The sequence below is a fragment of the Urtica dioica genome, chromosome 5, assembly GCF_054948205.1.
Source record: "Urtica dioica subsp. dioica isolate 48M chromosome 5, U.dioica_male_clone48M_v1_H2, whole genome shotgun sequence".
NCBI classification, from domain to species: domain Eukaryota; kingdom Viridiplantae; phylum Streptophyta; class Magnoliopsida; order Rosales; family Urticaceae; genus Urtica; species Urtica dioica.
This window is the reverse complement of record NC_142760.1, coordinates 9,187,052-9,207,178: the sequence shown is the minus strand read 5'-3', so window position 1 is coordinate 9,207,178 and position 20,127 is coordinate 9,187,052. Positions and strand designations below refer to the sequence as shown.

Below are 20,127 nucleotides of genomic sequence, written 5' to 3'. Positions count from 1 at the left end.
TCATATTTATGTACCCATTATTTTTTTTAGCCGGCAATAATGGTCCCGTTTGGTGTGGGGGTTAAAAATCTACTTTCGAAAATATTATTTCATATTTGGCTTCATTTCAGACCGAGCCCATTATCAACTTTGCAGGTCAGACCGTATATCAGTCTTGGGCCCAGTTTGACTTCGACAAGTCGACCCAAGTTCAGCTATGTTCCAGATCGGCCCAGGCCTAGTCACGTCTTCCAGTTCGACCACGTCATCCTGACCAGAAGAATCGGTCAGTCAAAGAGAAATCGCGCCGCGAAGACCGGATCCAGGACCAATTCAACCCCGACAATGTGAAACAGATCAAGCAACACGTGTCTTCAACAAAGGAGTCCTGCCTCGTCTATAAATAGGGAATCAGATGTCGATTTGCGCACAGACAAGCTGAGAATTGACCTTCCAAAATTATTATTTCAGTATTATTGCTTTCAGTGCCGAATTCGCGTACAAGACCTCGTCACTTCGTCCTATTGTAATTCATTTTCGTGATCAATAAAGCTTATTAATAATTTCCTTTTTTTTTATTGCCTTTCGTCTTTAAATAGTTTCTTATACGACGTCTTCTGGAACCCCGATAAAATATATATCATATATTAGCATTTTAATATTTGTGATTGTTGATCGATCCAAAAATCGACATCAACAGTTTGGCGCCGTCTGTGGGAAAATTAAGAAAGACCAACCTCGAAAGAAACGGTTCGTAAAAAAAAAAAAATTTCGTCATGTCTTCCACTCCGACTCACTACGAATCTGGAGAGGAGATCCCTCCGGGGATCAGGGCAATCCTGGATATGTTGACAAAAAAAAATAGATGAGCAAGCAGAGACCAACCGAGCTCTTAATGACCGGTTGAATAACTCTCTCGACCCTTCCGGTCTCCCTCTGCCTCCCCTGGGGGGAGCACCATCCGGGTCTTTCCCGACTAATGCGGGATCTCGCCCTTCGGCGACCTATCGAATGTTCACCCCCCAACGTTTTGGTGGGATGAATCTAACCCATCATAACCCGGTCGAGGCTACCGCGGTCACACCTATACGTACGGGACCTCGCCTCTTTCACGAGGGCGAACCCAACATGACCGAACTAGAACAATTTAAGGAGTCAGTAACGGCCGAGCTGAGAGCTGTTCGCTCAGAATTTCATTCTGCAACCAGCTCGGCCCCCGAAATAGATCGTCTCGTTGAAGAAACGAGGAGGACTCCTTTTGCCAGAAACATTACCGAAGTGCAACTGGGGGATACCGGAAAGGTTCGCCTTCCGCGGTATAGTGGCACTTCAAGTCCGAAAGCTTTTATTTTGTCCTTCAGAGTCGCAATGGGACATGTTATGCTCGCAGAGAGAGAATTGGAGGCAGGTTATTGCCAATTATTCACAGAAATCTTGTCCGGGTCCGCTTTAGAGTGGTTCTCCAAACTCGAGCCGAACTCTATCGATAGTTTTAACAAACTATCAGCTGCATTCCTGAAACACTATTCGATGTTCGTGGAGGACGATCTGACCATAGCAGATTTATGGGGAATTCAACAGAAAGAGAACGAATCCTTGAAGGATTTCATGATCCGTTACAAGGACGTGCTCTAAAAAATCTCTAACGTATGTCACGAATCTGCCATAACCTCTCTGAGAAACGGGTTAAGGCACGACTCGAAGCTGAAACTAGAGATGACTGTTAACCGTCCCCTCACGTTGGAAGATGCGATTCACAAAGCCGCAAATTATGCGAAAGCCGAAGAGGAATTCGCTTCCTATGAGAGGCAACACGCAGATGAGAAGAAACCGTCCTTCAACACTTGGGTAAGACCTGTAAATGCTGGGGGCAACCCCCACGACGCTACATCTCATGCCAGAAAACCACACACCCCTCCTAACTACGCCTTCAACGTCGATGAAGACATTAAGGATGGAGGTCCCCCAGCAAAAAAATGGACGCGGGACCCCAATGCATATTGCAGTTTCCATAAAGCTAACGGCCACGATACGGTTAATTGTGAGACCATGCGCAAGGCTCTAGCAGAAAAATACGCAAAAGGGGAACTGAAAGACGTTGATCTAGGACCCCCGCCAAAAAAGAAGGTCTTCAACAACAACAACAGAGGAAGGGGCAACCCCTCCCCTAAGAGATCGAGGCTTGTTGAAGAAGGGTAACCAAGTTCCCCACTGACCGTCGCAAAACATAGAGTTGACTTCATAATGGGCGGCTCGAAGTTTTGCAACGGAACGGTCAACTCAATTAAAGCACATCAACGTCAGTTAAACAACCAGACCACCAGAATCAGACCAGAACAGGACGTTCAAATCTCGTTCTCCGAAAAATAAGCCGTAGGGACAATCGATCCGCAAGACGACGCACTCGTAATCACGATTGACGTGTCTAACTGTGAGGCCGCGAGGGTCCTAATCGATGGAGGTAGCTCCGTAGATCTCATCTTCAAAGATACCCTGGCTAGGATGAGAGTCAGCGAAGACGAGATCGAAAGAGAACAAACCCAATTGACGAGTTTCAATGGGACAACTACTCCATCCTTAGGAACGATCAGGTTGCCCGTAAAAACAAGTGGAATTAATAAAATAGTGGAATTTCAAGTTTTAGACTGTCTCTCCCCCTACAATATTATCTTGGGAAGACAATGGATACATAGGATGAGGGCTGTACCTTCAACCTTTCACCAATGTATCCGCTTCCCTACGCTTGAGGGGATAAAAGAGATACGAGGCAATCAGACGACCTCCCGCAGTTGTTATCTCACTAGCCATAAGCATTGTGCTAAAGCGATTAAAGAGGAGCAATAGCAATTAATGAACGTGGAGTCGGCCGAGAGCGTTTCTGCACCAGAAGAACCCGACTCCCTTGATGCGCCGAGTACCGAGATAACGGTCCAAGTAGAGCTCGATGGCTCCGATCCTTCAAAGTGTGTCGGAATCGAAACCAAGCTCAAATGTGGTATTAGGCGAGAATTGATCTGTTTCTTAAAACAAAACAAGTCCACCTTCGCCTGGACGACCGAAGATATGCCAGGAATTAGCATCGATGTTACGTCTCACCAGCTTAACGCCGATCCTAGTTTTAAACCTGTAAAACAAAAAAGATGAAAGCTCGGTCCTGACAGGGCACGAGTTGTCAACGACGAAGTCGAAAGACTACTCTGTGCAGATTCAATCCGCGAAGTAAAATACCCGGACTGGCTAGCAAACACTGTCGTCATAAAGAAAAAGAATGGAAAATGGCGGGTATGCATTGATGTCACCGATCTGAATAAAGCATGCCCCAAGGACAGCTTCATGTTGCCTCATATCGACCAGCTAGTCGAAGCAACCGTGGGACATAAGATCCTGTCATTCATGGACGCATTCTCAGGATACAACCAAATCCTGATGCATCCAGACGACCAAGAGAAGACAACTTTCATCACCGACCGAGGCACGTATTGCTACAAGGTCATGCCCTTTGGACTAAAAAATGCTGGCGCCACCTACCAAAGGCTAGTCAACGAAATGTTCAAAGAGAAGATAGGGAAAACGATGGAAGTATATATCGACGACATACTCGTAAAATCCCTAAGGGAAAACGACCACATAGCACACTTAGAGGAATGTTTCGAAGTATTGAACAAATATCAAATGAAACTCAATCCCACCAAGTGTTCATTCGGAGTCTCATCCGGTAAATTCCTTGGATATTTAGTTACCCAACGAGGAATTGAGGCTAACCCGGATCAATTACACGCCTTGCGAGAAATGCCTTCACCCCGTAATAGGCGTGAAGTTTAGAGGTTGACGGGACGCATCGCTGCCCTCAACCGCTTCATCTCTTGGTCCATGGACAAATGTCTCCCTTTCTATCGGCTCCTCAAAGGAAACAAAAAGCTCGAATGGGACGACAAGTGCGAAGAGGCGTTCAAAAAATTGAAAGAGTATCTATCAACGCCCCCAATCTTGGCAAAACCCATTGCGGGGGAGCCGCTCTACCTGTATGTCACAGTATCCCAAGCGGCCGTCAGTGGAGTACTCGTCAGAGAAGAGCAAGGGGACCAACGACCGATCTTCTATACAAGCAAGTCGTTGGTCGACGCTGAAACTCGATATCCTGTTATGGAAAAGTTGGCCTTGGCCGTCGTTTCCGCCGCATGAAAACTTCGGCCATACTTCCAATCTCACACCGTAATAGTAATGACATCGCATCCACTCAGAAGTTTCCTACACAGCCCCAATCAATCGGGAAGGTTAACTAAGTGGGCCGTTGAACTGAGAGAATACGATATCGAGTACCGAATGAAGACATCCGCGAAATCGCAAGTTTTGACGGATTTCATCATCGAACGCCCAAGAGAAAGCCCCGCCGTAGCCGAAATTGAAGGCACCTAGACACTTAAAGTGGACGGGGCATCATCAAAGCAAGGGGCAGGGGTAGGAATACACCTAACCTCCCCTCACGGTGAGACTATAGAACAGTCATTCAGGCTCAACTTCGTCGCATCAAACAACGAAGCCGAGTGCGAAGCACTAGTCGCCGGACTTAGGTTGGCCACTTCAGTCGGATCAAAGAAAGTGGAAGCTTTCTGCGACTCCCAACTCGTAGCAAACCAATACTCCGGGGAATACGAGACTAGGGATGAGCGAATGGAAGCTTACCTAAAAGTCGTAAAAGAACTAACGAACAACTTCGAAGAATTCTCCCTGACAAGGATCCCTCGAGGCGAGAATACTTTGGCCGACGCATTGGCTGCCCTGGCATCTACCTCGGATCTGGGCCTCAAAAGGGTCATACCAGTCGAAACAATCAAACAACCTTCTATCGCCATGACCGTCGCCGCAATCATAACAATAGAAGGGGGGGGGGATAGGAGGGATGAAATACTACATTACATCACGACCGGTACGGTCCCATCCGATAAGATGGCAAAACGCAAGCTCGTGCTGAGAAGCGCGAGATTTTGCATCATAGATGGAAACCTGTTTAAAAGAAGCTTCGCAGGACCCTACCTCAAGTGCGTCGGGATGGAGGAGTCTAAACGAATCCTGGAAGACGTGCACGAAGGAGAATGCAGAAATCACGCAGGCGGATGAGCGCTCGCCATCAAAATAAAAAGGCAAGGCTACTTTTGGCCGACCATGTTGGCAGATTGCGAAGCGCACTCGCGCCACTGCAACCAATGCCAATGCCATGCCCCTAACATAAAAAGACCCGTGAAAGAGTTGTCCTCCATCTCAGCACCATACCCTTTTATGAAATGGTCAATGGACATTGTGAGACCAATGCCGGTCGCCCCTGGTGGACTAAGATTTCTATTAATCTTAACAGATTATTTTTCAAAATGGGTGGAAGCAGGCGCCTTCGTCCTAATAAAAGATGTTGATGTCACAGCATTCATCTGGAAAAATATAATCTGTCGACATGAAACTCCCCACGAGATAATAACCGACAACGGGTCACAGTTAATATAAAAAAAATTCAGAAACTTTTGCTTCCACAACAACATCGCATTGAGGATGTCAACACCACGATATCCTCAAGGGAATGGACACGCGGAAGCTACAAATAAAACCATAGTAGATTCCATAAGGAAAAGGCTCGATACGAAAAAAGGACGGTGGGCGGAAGAGCTACCAGGCGTGCTCTGGGCTCACCGAACTAGTCCGCGAAGGCCGACAGAGGAAACTCCATTTTCCCTAGTCCATGGAGTCGAATCAGTCATCCCAATCGAGCACCAAGTGCAAACCTTTAGGGTAGTGCATGCGCCGGGGGATGAGTACAAAAATAACGAATCGCTATGTGATGCCTTGGACCTCGTAGAAGAAAAGCGGGACTTAGCCCTGATACGGCTATCCCACGATAGGCAATCCATCGCCAGATTCTATAATAAAGGTGTTAACGAAAGAAGATTTGATGAAGGAGATTTGGTACTCCGGAAGACCTTCCAAAACACCGTTGAGACTAACGCCGGGAAGTTAGGTGCTAACTGGGAAGGCCCATACAGGGTCACCAAGGTTGTGCGTCCCGGAGTCTATGAACTCGAAACTCTGGACGGCGTCCCGATTTTGAGATCATGGAACGTCTCGAACCTAAAGAAATACTATTGCTAAAAGCAATAAGAATCGAACTACGACCGACTTGATCCCTGTATAAGGGTACGTCGGCAGCCCCTGAAAAGGCACAGTCTCCTTACAACGAAAGCATGCACTTCGCCAAAGACCTCGGACTCCGGATCGAACTCGCAGTGTATTCCATCTCGACTTTGGTAAGGTCCAAAAAATTCCCGTCACTATACCACGTAACACCCTGTCGCGAGGTCGCCCCCTTGATAAAGTCGACCTCGCCCATTTCGTCCCAAGGGAAACATCTATAGACCTCGGCCGTCTAAGAGACTTGACTACGAAAGGGTGATTACTCAAGCCTAAGTGAAACATTTTAGACGTCAATCGACCTAAAAGACTTAGCAAATATCATAATGCTCTGACTAAGGGAAACATTTTAGATTTGAACAATCTAAAAGACTTAGTGAATCATAAAGCTACGGCAAGATCACCGGACCTCGCCCTAAATCTGTAAGGGAAATATTTTAGACACCGACAATCTAAAAGACTTAACCGGATTTAGGGGAATCTTAAGCCACTTCGGACCGCGATCAACTGTCAATTCAGAGTATTCTGAAACGCACAGTTGGACAATCTGAATGACTTGGCAACTTTGCGAACAATCAAACATGCACGAGTTTTGGACCAAATAATATAAAAATAATCAATATGAATAAAACAAGGCGTAATAAAGATAGAGGTACCGAAGCCCTCTATAATTGTTCGAAATAAATAACAGGAATAAAACAAGGCGAAATAAAGATAGAGGTACCGAAGCCCTCTACAATTGTTCAAAATACTAAAAAAGTTTCGCCCAAAACAAGCGGGCCAAAAAAACGCAACAAAGAAATAAAAATAACAAAATCATAAAATTCTTGAGCTAAACGAAGGTGGGGGCGAACTCAGGACTGGCCGGGAGCATCTTGCTCAGTTCGCTCAGAACTTGGAACCTCGCCTCCAGCACGCTCCGGGGTCGGAGTAAAGGGTTGATCCTCTCGAGACTCCGGGATGGTGGCGAGAACCTCTTTGGTCGAGCCAAACATCGAGCCATGCTCATCAAATGCAGGAACCTCAGAGTCGGCTGGAGCTCCGGTTGGCGAACTATCATTATACGGAGTAAAGGGGATATCCTCTACCTCCGGAATGGTGACGGCGGCGAGCTCTTTCTCGTAGTCGGCGATGTCGGCCTCAGTATCCGCCAGTTCGCTAGACCAGTCGGGGGCTGAACTGTTGATGACATCGGTGATCAACTCCTTGTTGCCCCGTCACTGCTCCAGCTTCTTCATGATCAGGATCGCCTCATCAATTTTTTCCCGCTGAGCGCGGTACTTAAGTATCTGCTCCCGGTACTTCATCGACGACGCCTTCCTCGCCGCCAGGACCGCCCTATCCTTATCGGCCTTGGCCGATCTCTTCAGCTTAGCGATCTCCTCCTTGGCACTAGCGAGGTCCCTGTCATTATTTTTTATCCGAGCCTTGGCTCTTGCAAGCTCCTTGGAAAATGCGCTTGAGTGAATGCCCCACTTGTCGATTGCCTTTTTGCCCTTCTCGACTTGGGCCTCAAGCTCCTTGATCCTCGCCTCCGAGGCAGCCTGCACGGTCTTCGACCTCGCCAGAAGGGTGTCCTTGGCCAGAACGTCCTCTTGAAGCTCGGTTACCTTCTCGCCCACCCCTTTCAGCTCGGCACAGAGGGAATCAGTTTTCTTCTTCGCCTCTTCGGAGCTGGCCGCCGCCGTCCGAGCTCTCTTGATGTGTTCCTCATACCGGAACACACCCCGGTTGAGCTGATGGGAGAGCTGCGAACACAAACACAAAGTCAAAACCTGAATAAAATCCCCAATCTGCCTCGATGAGCATAGGCACCTTGGGCAGCGGCAAGACGTCGACAGTAAGCTGCCTAAGGAGCCCAGCAGACGAGTACAAATCATCGCAGAGTAGGGTGTCGCGGTGGTACCTAAAGTGGATGTTGTACTTCTTCTTCTGCTTCGAAGAAGAACCCACCTCGTTCACAGACTTCACCACGGCTGCCCCGCTCGAATGAGTCTCCACCAGACTCCCCTCGCCCAAAACTGGCCTCTTCCTTTCCTGGGCAGCCCGAGCCGCAGTAGACGAAGACTTCCCTTTGTCCGCTGTAGATGAAGGCACTGATTTGGCCACCCCGACCGTGGATGCCGGTGCGGACACCCCGCCTCCATCACAGTTCTTCTTCTTCTTCTTCCTCTTCTTCTTGTTCCCCTCATCTCCAGAAGGTCACCCTCACCTTCTTCCACTCGGCTGTCATTTCGACGGGCCGGGTCCTTCCTTTTTCTCGGTCCACTGGAGGGCTCGCCCGATTTCTCTGTGTCTCCATCCGGTGCGGCCGGAGTAGAGTCAGGGGCTTGATCACCCTGAGCGGCCTCGGCGTTCTCCGGGACCGCGCCGTCTTCAACATCAACGATCGGGATATCGCTGGGATTTCGAGTCCCGATGATCTCGACTTCGGGTTCCTGAGAAGGAACCGGCGGCGTGGTTGACGAGGAAGAGACCCCGGCAACAGACTTTTTTTGACGCCTGGCGTCGCGAGCGGAAACGTTGGAGTTCATGTTGTCTCCGACAACTTAAAATATATATATATATATATATATATATATATATATATAAGCAAATAAAATATAGATATATACATATGAATAATAAAAACAAATAAATATGATAAGGAACACGAACCTTCAAAGGTTGCAGAGGAGGTCGGCAAAAGTCCAGCCGAAGTGAATCTCTCTTCAGTAAAATAAGGCCACTCACCGCGTCCTTCTTGTAGAAGCTCGAGCTTTTCGACGAACTGAGGACTCGATGGTGCCTTGATTTTTCCTAAAAAACGATTATAATAAAATATTATGAACAAGTAAATCACTTCGACCCCTATAAGCAAATAAAGACAGTTGCGAAATTGATTGGCCTACTCGGAGAGCTCGCCCATCTCGACTTGAATCGAGGAGCTCGGTCCCCGAGAGAGTGCTCATTGACGGTAAAGTAAAAATATCGACGACCCCAATACTTGTCCTTCGAAGGAAGGGCCGATATCACTCCTTTGCCCGCCGCCTTCGAAAGATAGAAGCATTTCGGGTCATGGTTCAAGTTCGTCTTCACGACGCATAAACGGACTAGGTCCATCACGTCGAGATCAACGCCTTGCTCGTGGGCCACGACCAACAAACCCAGAACTATACGGACGAAGTTCGGACACATCTGAGGAAGGGTCAGTCCCAGGACCTCGACGTAATAAAAAAGAAGAGTGGGGATCGGGAACCGGAGTCCACACTGATCCAACCAAACTTCGTATATACAACATCGATCGTCAAGAATGGTCTTCTCTGTCGCATAAGGGGGAGGAAGAATAAGTCCTATCTGGGGCGGAATCTGATATTTTTGGCGAAAAAGGGCGAGATCGGAAATCTTGACAGATGATGGCAGACATATATCGTCAACATTCGAAGGGTTGGATCCCGATTGAGGAATTTCCGAAGATGACATCTTTGGTTTTTGAGAAAAGTATTTGAAGAAATTCAAAGAATTTGAGGATGTTAAAGATTGTAGGACGAATTGGAAGAAAAACCTTGAGTTCGTCTAACAAGTCGAAGCGAAGTCAAAGAAAATACGGGGAGGTGTAGAGTTCGATAGTCGAACTGAGATACTAAAAGCCGAAGTCTTAAAAAGAGTTTGAAACTTTAGAGAGAAAAATAATCTTTCATGCGAAGGGAGAGAAAATAAAAGTTACCTTTCTATCCCGAATTCGCTGGAAGTTATAAGTAAGAAAGAAGTCTTTTCAAATTTCCCTTAGTTATAAGCTTTTATATTAAACCGAATTCCGAGAAAATAGGAGTAAATACAAATAAAATAATATGAAAGCGGGTTAAATTTCAAGCGCTTCTCTGGCCCTTCGACTGCGTATTGCGTGGACGAACGACAGCGTGCCACGCGTCCGAAATAATCGCTGAAATCGTTGATTTTCCGTAACCCTAAACAACTTCGCTCCAATATTTCGAAAAATTCGGAATATTTTCAAAGTATTCGGGGGCTAACTGTGGGGGCTAACAGGTCGGCTTAAGTTCAGCTATGTTCCAAATCGGCCCAGGCCTAGTCACGTCTTCCAGTTCGACCACGTCATCCTGACCAGAAGAATCGGTCAGTCAAAGAGAAATCGCACCGCGAAGACCGGATCCAGGACCAATTCAACCCCGACAATGTGAAACGGATCAAGCAACACGTGTTTTCAACAAAGGAGTCCTGCCTCGTCTATAAATAGGGAATCTTCAGATGTCGATTTGCGCACAGACAAGCTGAGAATTGACCTTCCAAAATTACTATTTAAGTATTATTGCTTTCAGTGCCGAATTCGCCTACAAGACCTCGTCACTTCGTCCTATTGTAATTCATTTTCGTGACCAATAAAGCTTATTAATAATTTCATTTTTTTTATTGCCTTTCGTCTTTAAATAGTTTCTTATACGACGTCTTCTGGAACCCCGATAAAATATATATCATATATTAGCATTTTAATATTTGTGATTGTTGATCGATCCAAAAATTGACATCAACATTTGGCATAGCTTTGTTGTTGAAAAAATTGTTTTTAGATTCAGGTTTTTTTCAAAAATTGACAAGGTGTTTGGTAAACTGTTTATAAAACAGTTGTTGCTGATAACAAAAACTGATTTAGCGTTTGGTAAAATAAATATATTATAGTAAAAAGACCAAAATAGACATGTTCTTAATAATTAAATAATAATTACTAATATGTTTATTTATATACATATATATATATATATATATAATATTTTGTACGAGGATATTACAGTAATTTATATACCAAACTTAAAAAATCTTTTTCTAAAAGGCTAAAAATCATAGTTTTTCCATCTCATGTAAAAAATCTAAAATTGCTTTTGAAGTTTTTTGTAAAAACAGTTTTGCCAAACACTAGATAAGAAGTTTAGTTTTTTTTATAAAAACAAAAACATAGCTTTTTAATCTGAATCAAACACAGCCAGTATCTACTGTTACGGTTTAGTTGCGCCGTAAGTACTTCCTATGTTAAGTTGGATGGAAAAACACGTGGCAACTTCTGATTTAATGAAAAATTAATATTTTTTAAAACAATTAATTAGAAAAATAGCCAACTTAAACGCTTGACATTGCTAAATAGTCAACGTTTCGTAAATCTTAGATAAATAGCCACTGCATTTTATTTACAAGCGCAATTTTTCAAGAATACCCATACATATCATTCCCGTCCAAATGTTGACTATTTAAATGAATTTGATAAATCGCTCCTCTTAACACGATTAAGTCAACTAAATAATTAATTTCTAAATATAACACATAACACAATTCAAATTTAAATGAAGGGCAGTGTAGCAAAATAACCAAAATGAAACTATGAAATTTGTTTTTAGCCTATGTTTCACAACTTTTAGGAAAATCGCCAACATGTTTATGTGGCAATAATTAAGGTATGATTTACCCTTATTTATTAACAAATTCGTCATTTTCTCTCTCATACTTTTTTCCTACACTTTTTTTTTATATAAAAACTTCAAAAAACCATATCTATCTCATATGAACTCGAAATTGAGTGATTCGAAATCCTATGGATTCGTGACACCGAGATCTTCATAAATAGATCCATTGTGTTTGATTAAAAATCATGTTTAATATCATAGATGTAGAAAAATCACGTTACTACATTAAATATGAAAATAACTGAAATTTTTTGAAATTATCAAAAAAATAAATGGAAACATAAATATGATACATTAAACATAATTTTTAATCAAATACAATGGGTCTATTTTTGAAGATCTCGACGCCACGAATTTGTAGGATCTGAAATCATTCAATTTCGAGTTCGTATGAGAAAGATACAAATTTTTAGTTTTGATGCAAAAAAAATTATTTGAAAAAAAATAGGAGAGAGAAAGTGACGAATTTGTTAATAAATAAGGGCAAATTATACCTTAATTCTTTCCACATAAGCCATTTGGCTATATCACTAAAAATTATCAAACATAGGCTAGATCCAAAATCACATGTTTAAAGTGGCCTAGTTAGTTACAAATCTTTTAAATGAATGACTCACAAAAATATTCAAATAAAAACGTAGAATAAATGTTTTAAAAACTGTAAATATTTGTCAATAAATGTAAATATTCTGTAAATATATGTAAATACATATATTCCGGAAGTGGAGAGATTGAAGGATTTGAAATTGACAGAGATTGAAGGTTGAGTTACTCACCATTTTTTCTTCGTCGGCTCGGAAGGGGAGAGATCGACGGATTCGAAATCGGCTGAGGGATTGAAGGTTTCAGTGTCCGCGAATGAGGGGAAATGAAATTCTATTTGGCGGAGTGGTTTGAGTTTCGAATGAGGGTAACGAAATTGTGTTTGGCGGTGTATTATTTGAACGAAGGGTAGTATTGGAATATTATAATGTTTGGTTGTGAATTGGGCTAGTTACTTAAATTTTGTGATAGTTTGGCTAGAATTTTAAAAGTGGTAGTCAATTTAGGCTAGATACCTAGCCGGCCCCTTATCCTACAATTTTTTTACATAAAACTTCAAGAAACCATATTTATCTCATATGAACGCGAAATTAACTGATTCCAAATCCTACGGATTCGTGATGCTGAGATCTTCAAAAATAGATCCATTGTGTTTGATGAAAAATCATGTTTAATACCATAGATGTAGAAAAATCACCTTACTACCTTAAATATAGAAATAACTGAAATTTTTTGAAATTATAAAAAAATAAATGGAAACGTAAATATGATGCATTAAACATAATTTTTCATCAAACACAATGAGTCTATTTTTGAAGATCTCGACGCCACGAATTTATAGAATATGAAATCACTCAATTTCGAGTTCGTATAAGAAAGATACGAATTTTTGAAGTTTTGATGCAAAATTTATTTTTGAAAAAAATAGGAGAGAGAAAGTGACGAATTTGTTAATAAATAAGGGTAAATCAGATCTTAATTATTGTCACATAAGTCATTTGGCTATATCCCTAAAAATTGTCAAACGTAAGCTAGATCCAAAATCACATGTTTAAAGTGGCCTACTTATTTACAAATCTCTGAATGTAAACTACAATTTAAAGAACACAAAATCATAAAAATAACTGTTGCATATATTTTGGGCATTGATGTGCTATCAGGAATCCACGAAATAATGTAGAAATAACTATTTTTTTAATATATTTTTTGAAATATAAGAGAGAGAATTTAAAATTCAAATTTTTTAAAAAAATTGCCTTAAATAAATTGCTGAATTAATAATCAAAATTTAAATGAAAATTCGGAAATAAAAGGGAGGGACAAACTTGGAAAGCATAAAATTTTCTGTTAGGGCCACGTCATCTTTGTGGATATTTACCTAAGATTTACGAAACGTTAGCTATTTAGCAATGTCAAATGTTTAAGTTGGCTATTTTCCTAGTGGACAGAAAATTAGGAAAATAGCAAACTTAAACGTTTAACATTGCTAAATAACTAACGTTTGGTAAATTTAAGTAAATAACCATAAATAATGACGTGACCTAATATATGGAGGTAGCTATTTATCTAAGATTTACGTATGTAAATACATTAAAATGGTTATTTACCTAAGATTTACCAAACGCGGGCTATTTAACAATGTCAAATGTTTAAGTTGACTATTTTCCTGATGGACCCAAATTAATTCAACATTAATTATATCATTTTAAAATACAAAAAAAAAAGAAAAATTCTTCTCATTAATATACACAAATCATTAATTTCAAAACTAAACAAACATTTACCATATCATTGTATAATGCAAAAAAAAAAAAAATATAAAGAAAAAAATATATTTCCTCATAAGAAATATTTTACTATTGTTAAAACAAATTATCGATATATTTTTTTTATTATAAAATGATATAATAAACGTGTAATCATTTTTTTTAAAAGTTCATAACAATTTTTTTGTATTATAGAATAATATAATTAATCTTTATTAATTTTAAGAAATATAGGTATTAAATTTTTTGTATTATAAATTGATATAATTAATTTGAAGACTTTTTATATATATTCATGACGTGAGAGGTTTATTTTAATTTTTTGTCACATAAAAATATATATATTTAATGTTAAACTAATTTTCACAAAAAAATATTAATTTTTTTTAAACCAAATTAGAAACTGCCACGTGTTTTTTCATTTAACTTTAGGAGGAAATATCTATTTCGCAACTAAAACGTAACATTAAGTAATATTGTCAGCGAAAAAAGAATATATATATATATATATATATATATATATATATATATAGTATATTTTGGGGTAAACCCATTTTTATATAAAAAATTTGAAAAATAGCCAACTTAAACGTTTGATATTGCTAAATAGTCAATGTTTGGTAAATATTAGGTAAATAGCCATAAATGATGACGTGACTTAATATGACAGTGGTTATTTACTTAATATTTACGTTTGTAAATATATAAAATTGGTTATTTGCTTAATATTTATCAAACCTTGGTTATTTAGCAATTACCAACGTTTAAGTTGACTATTTTGCTAAATTGAGGCAACATATTCTTGATGCAAAAATTATAAGGTCAATTTGTCTTGGGAGAAAAAGGAGCCACGTTGGGTTCTCCTTCGCCTGATAACAAAACAATATATAGGTTATAATATATACTTTGAAGTTGAACATAGAGCACGTTTATAACAGCTTGACTAGAAGAGACCGATTTTTAGCCAGTGCTGCGAACCCATGTTCTTTCTATCATACGTCTGCTGAATAATTTTATGAAGTCTTGATAATTCGTTTAACCAAAATACACACAACCACGTCTAACATAATAGTCCTTTCAAGAAAGAAAAAAAAAACTAATAGAATTATTTAAATAACACCAAAATCTTTGGCATTGCGTTTGGAACGCGCAACGTGAACAATTGACAGTTAGACGGATAAATGGGATATTCGTGACATTTAAAACCTACCCTTCTTTATCCTAGCATTATATTAAGAATTAATTCCTTTTTTGCACCTTGGATTCGTACTTCGATTTTATTTCACCCCCTGAACTCGGGATTGTTGCAGAACTAATCTCAGAACTTAGACACGTGTTACACCTTACCACTTCCGTCAGTATTTAGACGTTAAGTTTAACTTTTTGATGACGTGACAATATTTTAAAGGGTATAACAGTATTTTATATTATTCTAAATACTTTTAATATTTAAATATTATTATCAGATTAAGTAATTAAATATATATATATATATATATCTCTCTCTCTCTCCCTCTCTCTCTCTCTCATTTCTTCTTCTTCTTCTTCTTCTTCTTTTCTTCTCTGCATTTTTTTTTTCTTTTCTTCAATAATGAACAAAACTCATCAAACAATTCGAGTTTAATCACAACCTCAACAATCAAAACCAATCTGAATCCATAAAAACATCACAAAAATCTGAAAGCCCCAAATTCCAACAATTACCAGCCAAAATACTTTTAAACCTCTCTCTCTCTCTCTCTCTCTCTCTCTCTCTCTCTCTCTCTGACCATCGCTATCCATCTTCAATCAAACCCCCGAAGGCGTCTCAAACACTCCAAACCCAAATCCAAATTAAACCATGGAACCCTAACCTCCATTCATGGCATTCCCAACCAAAACCCAATCCCAATTGCCGCCGTCAGCCTTTAAAACCCGATTTCGTCGCCGTTGGGAGCTATAACCAGACGGAGACCGTGCTTGCGACGTCTCCGGTGGCCTCGTTGCTCTCGAGCAAGGCCGGAGAAATGATGGAGTTCTCCGAGGAGTCGGAATCTTCGCACCACCACCGCCGCACGAACTCCAGGAAGTTCGCCTCGAGTTTTCCGAGTGGCGGGATTGATATGACGAAGACGAAGATGATCTTGAAGGCGTCGGAGAAGTCGATCTCTGCCCCAAAACAGAGAGAATCAAAGAAGCCTCTCGATGTTGCTGGTAATATGGAGTTACTATTTTTTATGATCAGTCAGTTGGATTGGTGACGTTAGGTTTCAGAGCTTGGCTTGGAAATGATCAATTGTTGGTATGAACAATTCCTCGTTGGAATTTGGGGCTTTCGGATTTTTGTGATGTTTTTATGGATTCAGGTTGGTTTTGATTGTTGAGGTTGTGATTAAACTCGAATTGTTTGATGAGTTTTGTTCATTATTGAAGAAAAGAAAAAAAATGCAGAGAAGAAAAGAAGAAGAAGAAGAAAGGAGAGAGAGAGAGAGAGAGAGAGAGAGAGAGAGAGAGAGAGAGAGAGAGAGAGAGAGAGAGAGAGAAATATTTAATTATTTAATCTGATAATAATATTTAAATATTAAAAGTATTTAGAATAATAGAAAATACTCTTATACCATTTAAAATATTACCACGTCATCAAAAAGTTAAACTTAACGTCCAAATACTGTCGGTACTGGCAATGTGTAACACGTGTCTAAGTTCTGAGATTAGTTCTGCAACAATCCCGAGTCCAGGGGGTGAAATGAAATCGAGGTACGAGTCCAGGGGATAAAAAAAGAATTAATCCTTATATTAAACTTTTGTGTGTAAAAAAAAGTTCATAATTGATCCTCAAGCTTTTGCTTATATAGCGCTTTTGTAAGTACAGGTTTTAATTAGAATTTTGTAACTAATTAAGCCACATTAAACTCAAGATTTGAGATTTAGTCCAGAGTTTTAGAAATATAACCAATTATATTAAGTGGCACTAGAGGTAATGGGTTAAAATTTCATATTTGTCCTTAAATAAATATATATATTTTTTTCTAGATTCATCCCTTTCACTTTCTAGTTTTTTAATTTGTCACTTTCACTCTCCTACTTTTTTTTCAAACATTTTTTTTGCATCAAAACATCAAAAATCCATATCTATCTCATACCAACTCGAAATTGAGTGATTTCAAATCCTACATATTCGTGGCGCCGAGATCTTCAAAAATAGACCCATTGTGTTTGATGAAAAATCATGTTTAATGCATCATATTTACGTGTCCATTTATTTTCAGATGATTTTCGAAAATTTTCAGTTATTTCCATGTCTAAGGTAGTAACATGATTTTTCTACATCTATGGCACTAAACATGAATTTTCATCAAAGACAATGATCTATTTTTGAAGATCTCGGCGTCACGAATCTGTAAGATTTGGAATCACTCAATTTCGAGTTCATATGGGGTAGATATGGTTTTTTGAAGTTTTTATGAAAAAAGTGTAGGAAGAAAAGTAGGAGAGAGAAATTGACGAATTTGTTAATAGATAAGGGCAAATCAGATTTTTTTTTTTACTTATCAGTCCGTTTAGCTATATTACTAAAGTTTGGCAAACATGAGCTAAAACCAAAAAAGGATGTTTGGTTTTGGCTATAAAATTGACGTGAACCCGTTCGCACTACCTTGGATGGGCGTACAATACTTTCTTGCGCCTTCGTCGGTCATTTTTGTAAATAAAAAAATTCACGATCACAGTATCACAATCATAATTTTCAACCCAAAACATAACAATCATAATTTTCAATTCAAAACATAACAATCACAATTTATAATTCACAATTTCTTAATCACAACTTGACAATCCCAATTTCAATATCATAATTTCAAATCCACAATCATATATTCTAAATCACAATTTAACAATCTCAATTTCAGTATCACAATTTCAATCCACAATTATAAATAATGATTCTGAAATTTTTTACTCTGTCGGAAAGGCCGCCGAAAAATTAAAACCTTGGCAGAACTTCACAAAAAGTTGGGGATTTGAAAGATAACCAAGACCTAATCTCAAATGTGTAAAACATTTCAACAAATCTCGAGTTAAATCAATCTAATAAGTTAAAAAATATTCAAAAGAATCAAAACCCTAACTTTGAAGTACCGTTCGTTCAACGCCGATATATCAACCAATATCGTGATGGCGTATAAAATCTCTCATATGACTGGCGATTTCACACGGACAAGAAGGTTTGGCCCTTGATATTGCCGAAATCGTATAAGCTTTGCTCTGGAAGTCGGTTTGCGTGGGTAAAGAATGAACGATACTTCTCCTAATTCTGAGGATATTTTGCCTTGAATAACTTGTCAATTTATCGCGATAAAATGAAAAATCGACGATATATCGCGATAAAATATGATATGATATAAAATGGTAACGTTTGTATACGATTTTTTACCGAGCGATATATCGCCGATATATAGCTATATATCGGCGATATTTTGAACCTTCCATGTGACTTCAATGTCAGCAAAATTTTGACGATAATTGAAAAAATTAATGGAAAGGGGAACACCATAGCCAAATTAGAGTTCCGAGTCAATTCTGTGATAAAATGAAGTTGAAGGGGTAATTTTTGACTCAATCTAAAATTCAGGAAGTGTCAGTGTTATTAATCCTAACATATTTTTTACCATTTATAATTATACGTTATTACCACTAATTGAAGGTAGCCATTGACTTTTATTAATTTGTTTCAACTTTAACTTATATGTTGAAAAATGGGAGATTGTATTTTGTGGGCCCCACAAATCGTAAGTCCATCAAAATCTCTTGGGAAACGGCCCTAAGTACTACCATTTTTCATAAATTGGACCAAAATATGGAAGTCCGTGTTTTGGACAAGAATAGTAGTTGGTTAGCTGAGGAAGTACAATTTTGCCCTTTTGTAAACATACCCACACCACACACACACGTGAAAACTAATAAATTAATAATAACAATAAAAAAATTCTCCCCACACTACTACAAATTCACATTTCTGGTGCAGATAGGTATTATGTGTGATTTCATATTCGGTGCGACATTGGGTGCGACATGTCACACCGAATATGAGTATTAGGTGCGACATTGTCGCACTCAATAGTTTTAGGATATTATAAATACCCGAGCCTCCTTCTTCCTCGCCTGGGCGCTCAAATCCTCTGCATCTTTCCCCCTCTCTCAGTCTCACACTCTCTCTCTCCAACGCCTCTACTCGGCTTATCTCCGGCGACTTGCGTTTTCTCCGCCGTGAACCTCGCCGTCCTCCAAGGTACGTCTCTGTCTCCCTCTCTCTCTATCTCTCTCTGTCTCCCTCTTTCTCTTTCAATCTCACTCTGTCTCTCTCTAACCTGCAGGTCAGTCCTCACTCCGGCATCTCTCCGGCGCAACAACAGCCCTACTCCGTCATCTCCGACCACCACCACCAGCAGACTCAAGCTTCTCTTTACCCTTACGCTTACCCAGCCGACTCGTCCTCTTCCAAACCCACTGAGTACGCCTCTCTCTCCACCCCGTCGCCTGTGACCATCCCTCGACTCAGCCCCGATCCTCCCCTCGCCGCCCGTGACCCCCTCGGCTCAGCCCCGATCCGCCCGTGACCATCCCTCGGCTCAGCCCCGGTCCGCCCATACAGCTCCCGGCCTCCCCCGACCCGCTGCCGCCCAATTCGCCCCCGGCCCGCTGCCGCCCAAACAGCCTCCGACTGTCCCGCCCAAATAGCCCCCGGCCCTTCCCCGGCTCGCTGCCGCCCAAACTGCCCCCGGCCCGCCCTTGGCCCACCCGCTGCCGCCCAAACAGCCCCCGACCCTCTCTTGGCCCAACCTCGTTGTCGCCTCGGAAAAGGTTAGTTATTTGTAATTAGTAATATTTTTAGATTATTATATGTCTACAATAAATGAAGTTGTAGACTTGTATGTCTACAATAAATGAAATAGTAGACTTGTATGTCTACAATTTCAGACGTTGTAAACTTGTATGTCAGCTCCGACAATAAAAAAACCATTTTTTATCCAAGCACACGAACGAACTCATAAATATGAAACCCAGAAACACGAATGAAACCCATAAACATGAAACCAAAAAATAGACACGAACAAAACACGAAACCCGTACGTCAACAACGAAACTCATACCAAAAAACAAACACGAACGAAACCCACCCAGAAATTTCCAGATTTCGTTCGCCAACATGAAGAGATAAAGTTTACCTCTTCGGCGAC

The 20,127-nt window shown here is 40.4% G+C and overlaps 2 protein-coding genes across 2 annotated transcripts; both read left to right on the top strand.

Moving 5' to 3' along the window:
* The first annotated feature begins 4,200 nt into the window (after positions 1 to 4,200).
* LOC149395099 (uncharacterized) lies at positions 4,201 to 5,097 on the top strand. Its single transcript, XM_089614212.1, has 2 exons — positions 4,201 to 4,387; positions 4,478 to 5,097. Exons 1-2 carry the CDS (start codon positions 4,201 to 4,203, stop codon positions 5,095 to 5,097), a joined length of 807 nt encoding a protein of 268 aa, XP_089470338.1.
* Positions 5,098 to 5,520: 423 nt separating this feature from the next.
* On the top strand, positions 5,521 to 6,114 carry LOC149395098 (uncharacterized). Its single transcript, XM_089614211.1, has one exon. The coding sequence runs from the start codon at positions 5,521 to 5,523 to the stop codon at positions 6,112 to 6,114; it is 594 nt and encodes a 197-aa protein (XP_089470337.1).
* Positions 6,115 to 20,127: the final 14,013 nt, after the last annotated feature.

Bases quoted from the DNA above. Each gene is read 5' to 3' on its own strand.
- LOC149395099 (XM_089614212.1), top strand. From the start codon at position 4,201: ATGACATCGCATCCACTCAGAAGTTTCCTACACAGCCCCAATCAATCG. The intron at 4,388-4,477 runs GCACCTAGACAC...GTGAGACTATAG, and splicing joins CGCCGTAGCCGAAATTGAAG to AACAGTCATTCAGGCTCAAC.
- LOC149395098 (XM_089614211.1), top strand. From the start codon at position 5,521: ATGTCAACACCACGATATCCTCAAGGGAATGGACACGCGGAAGCTACA.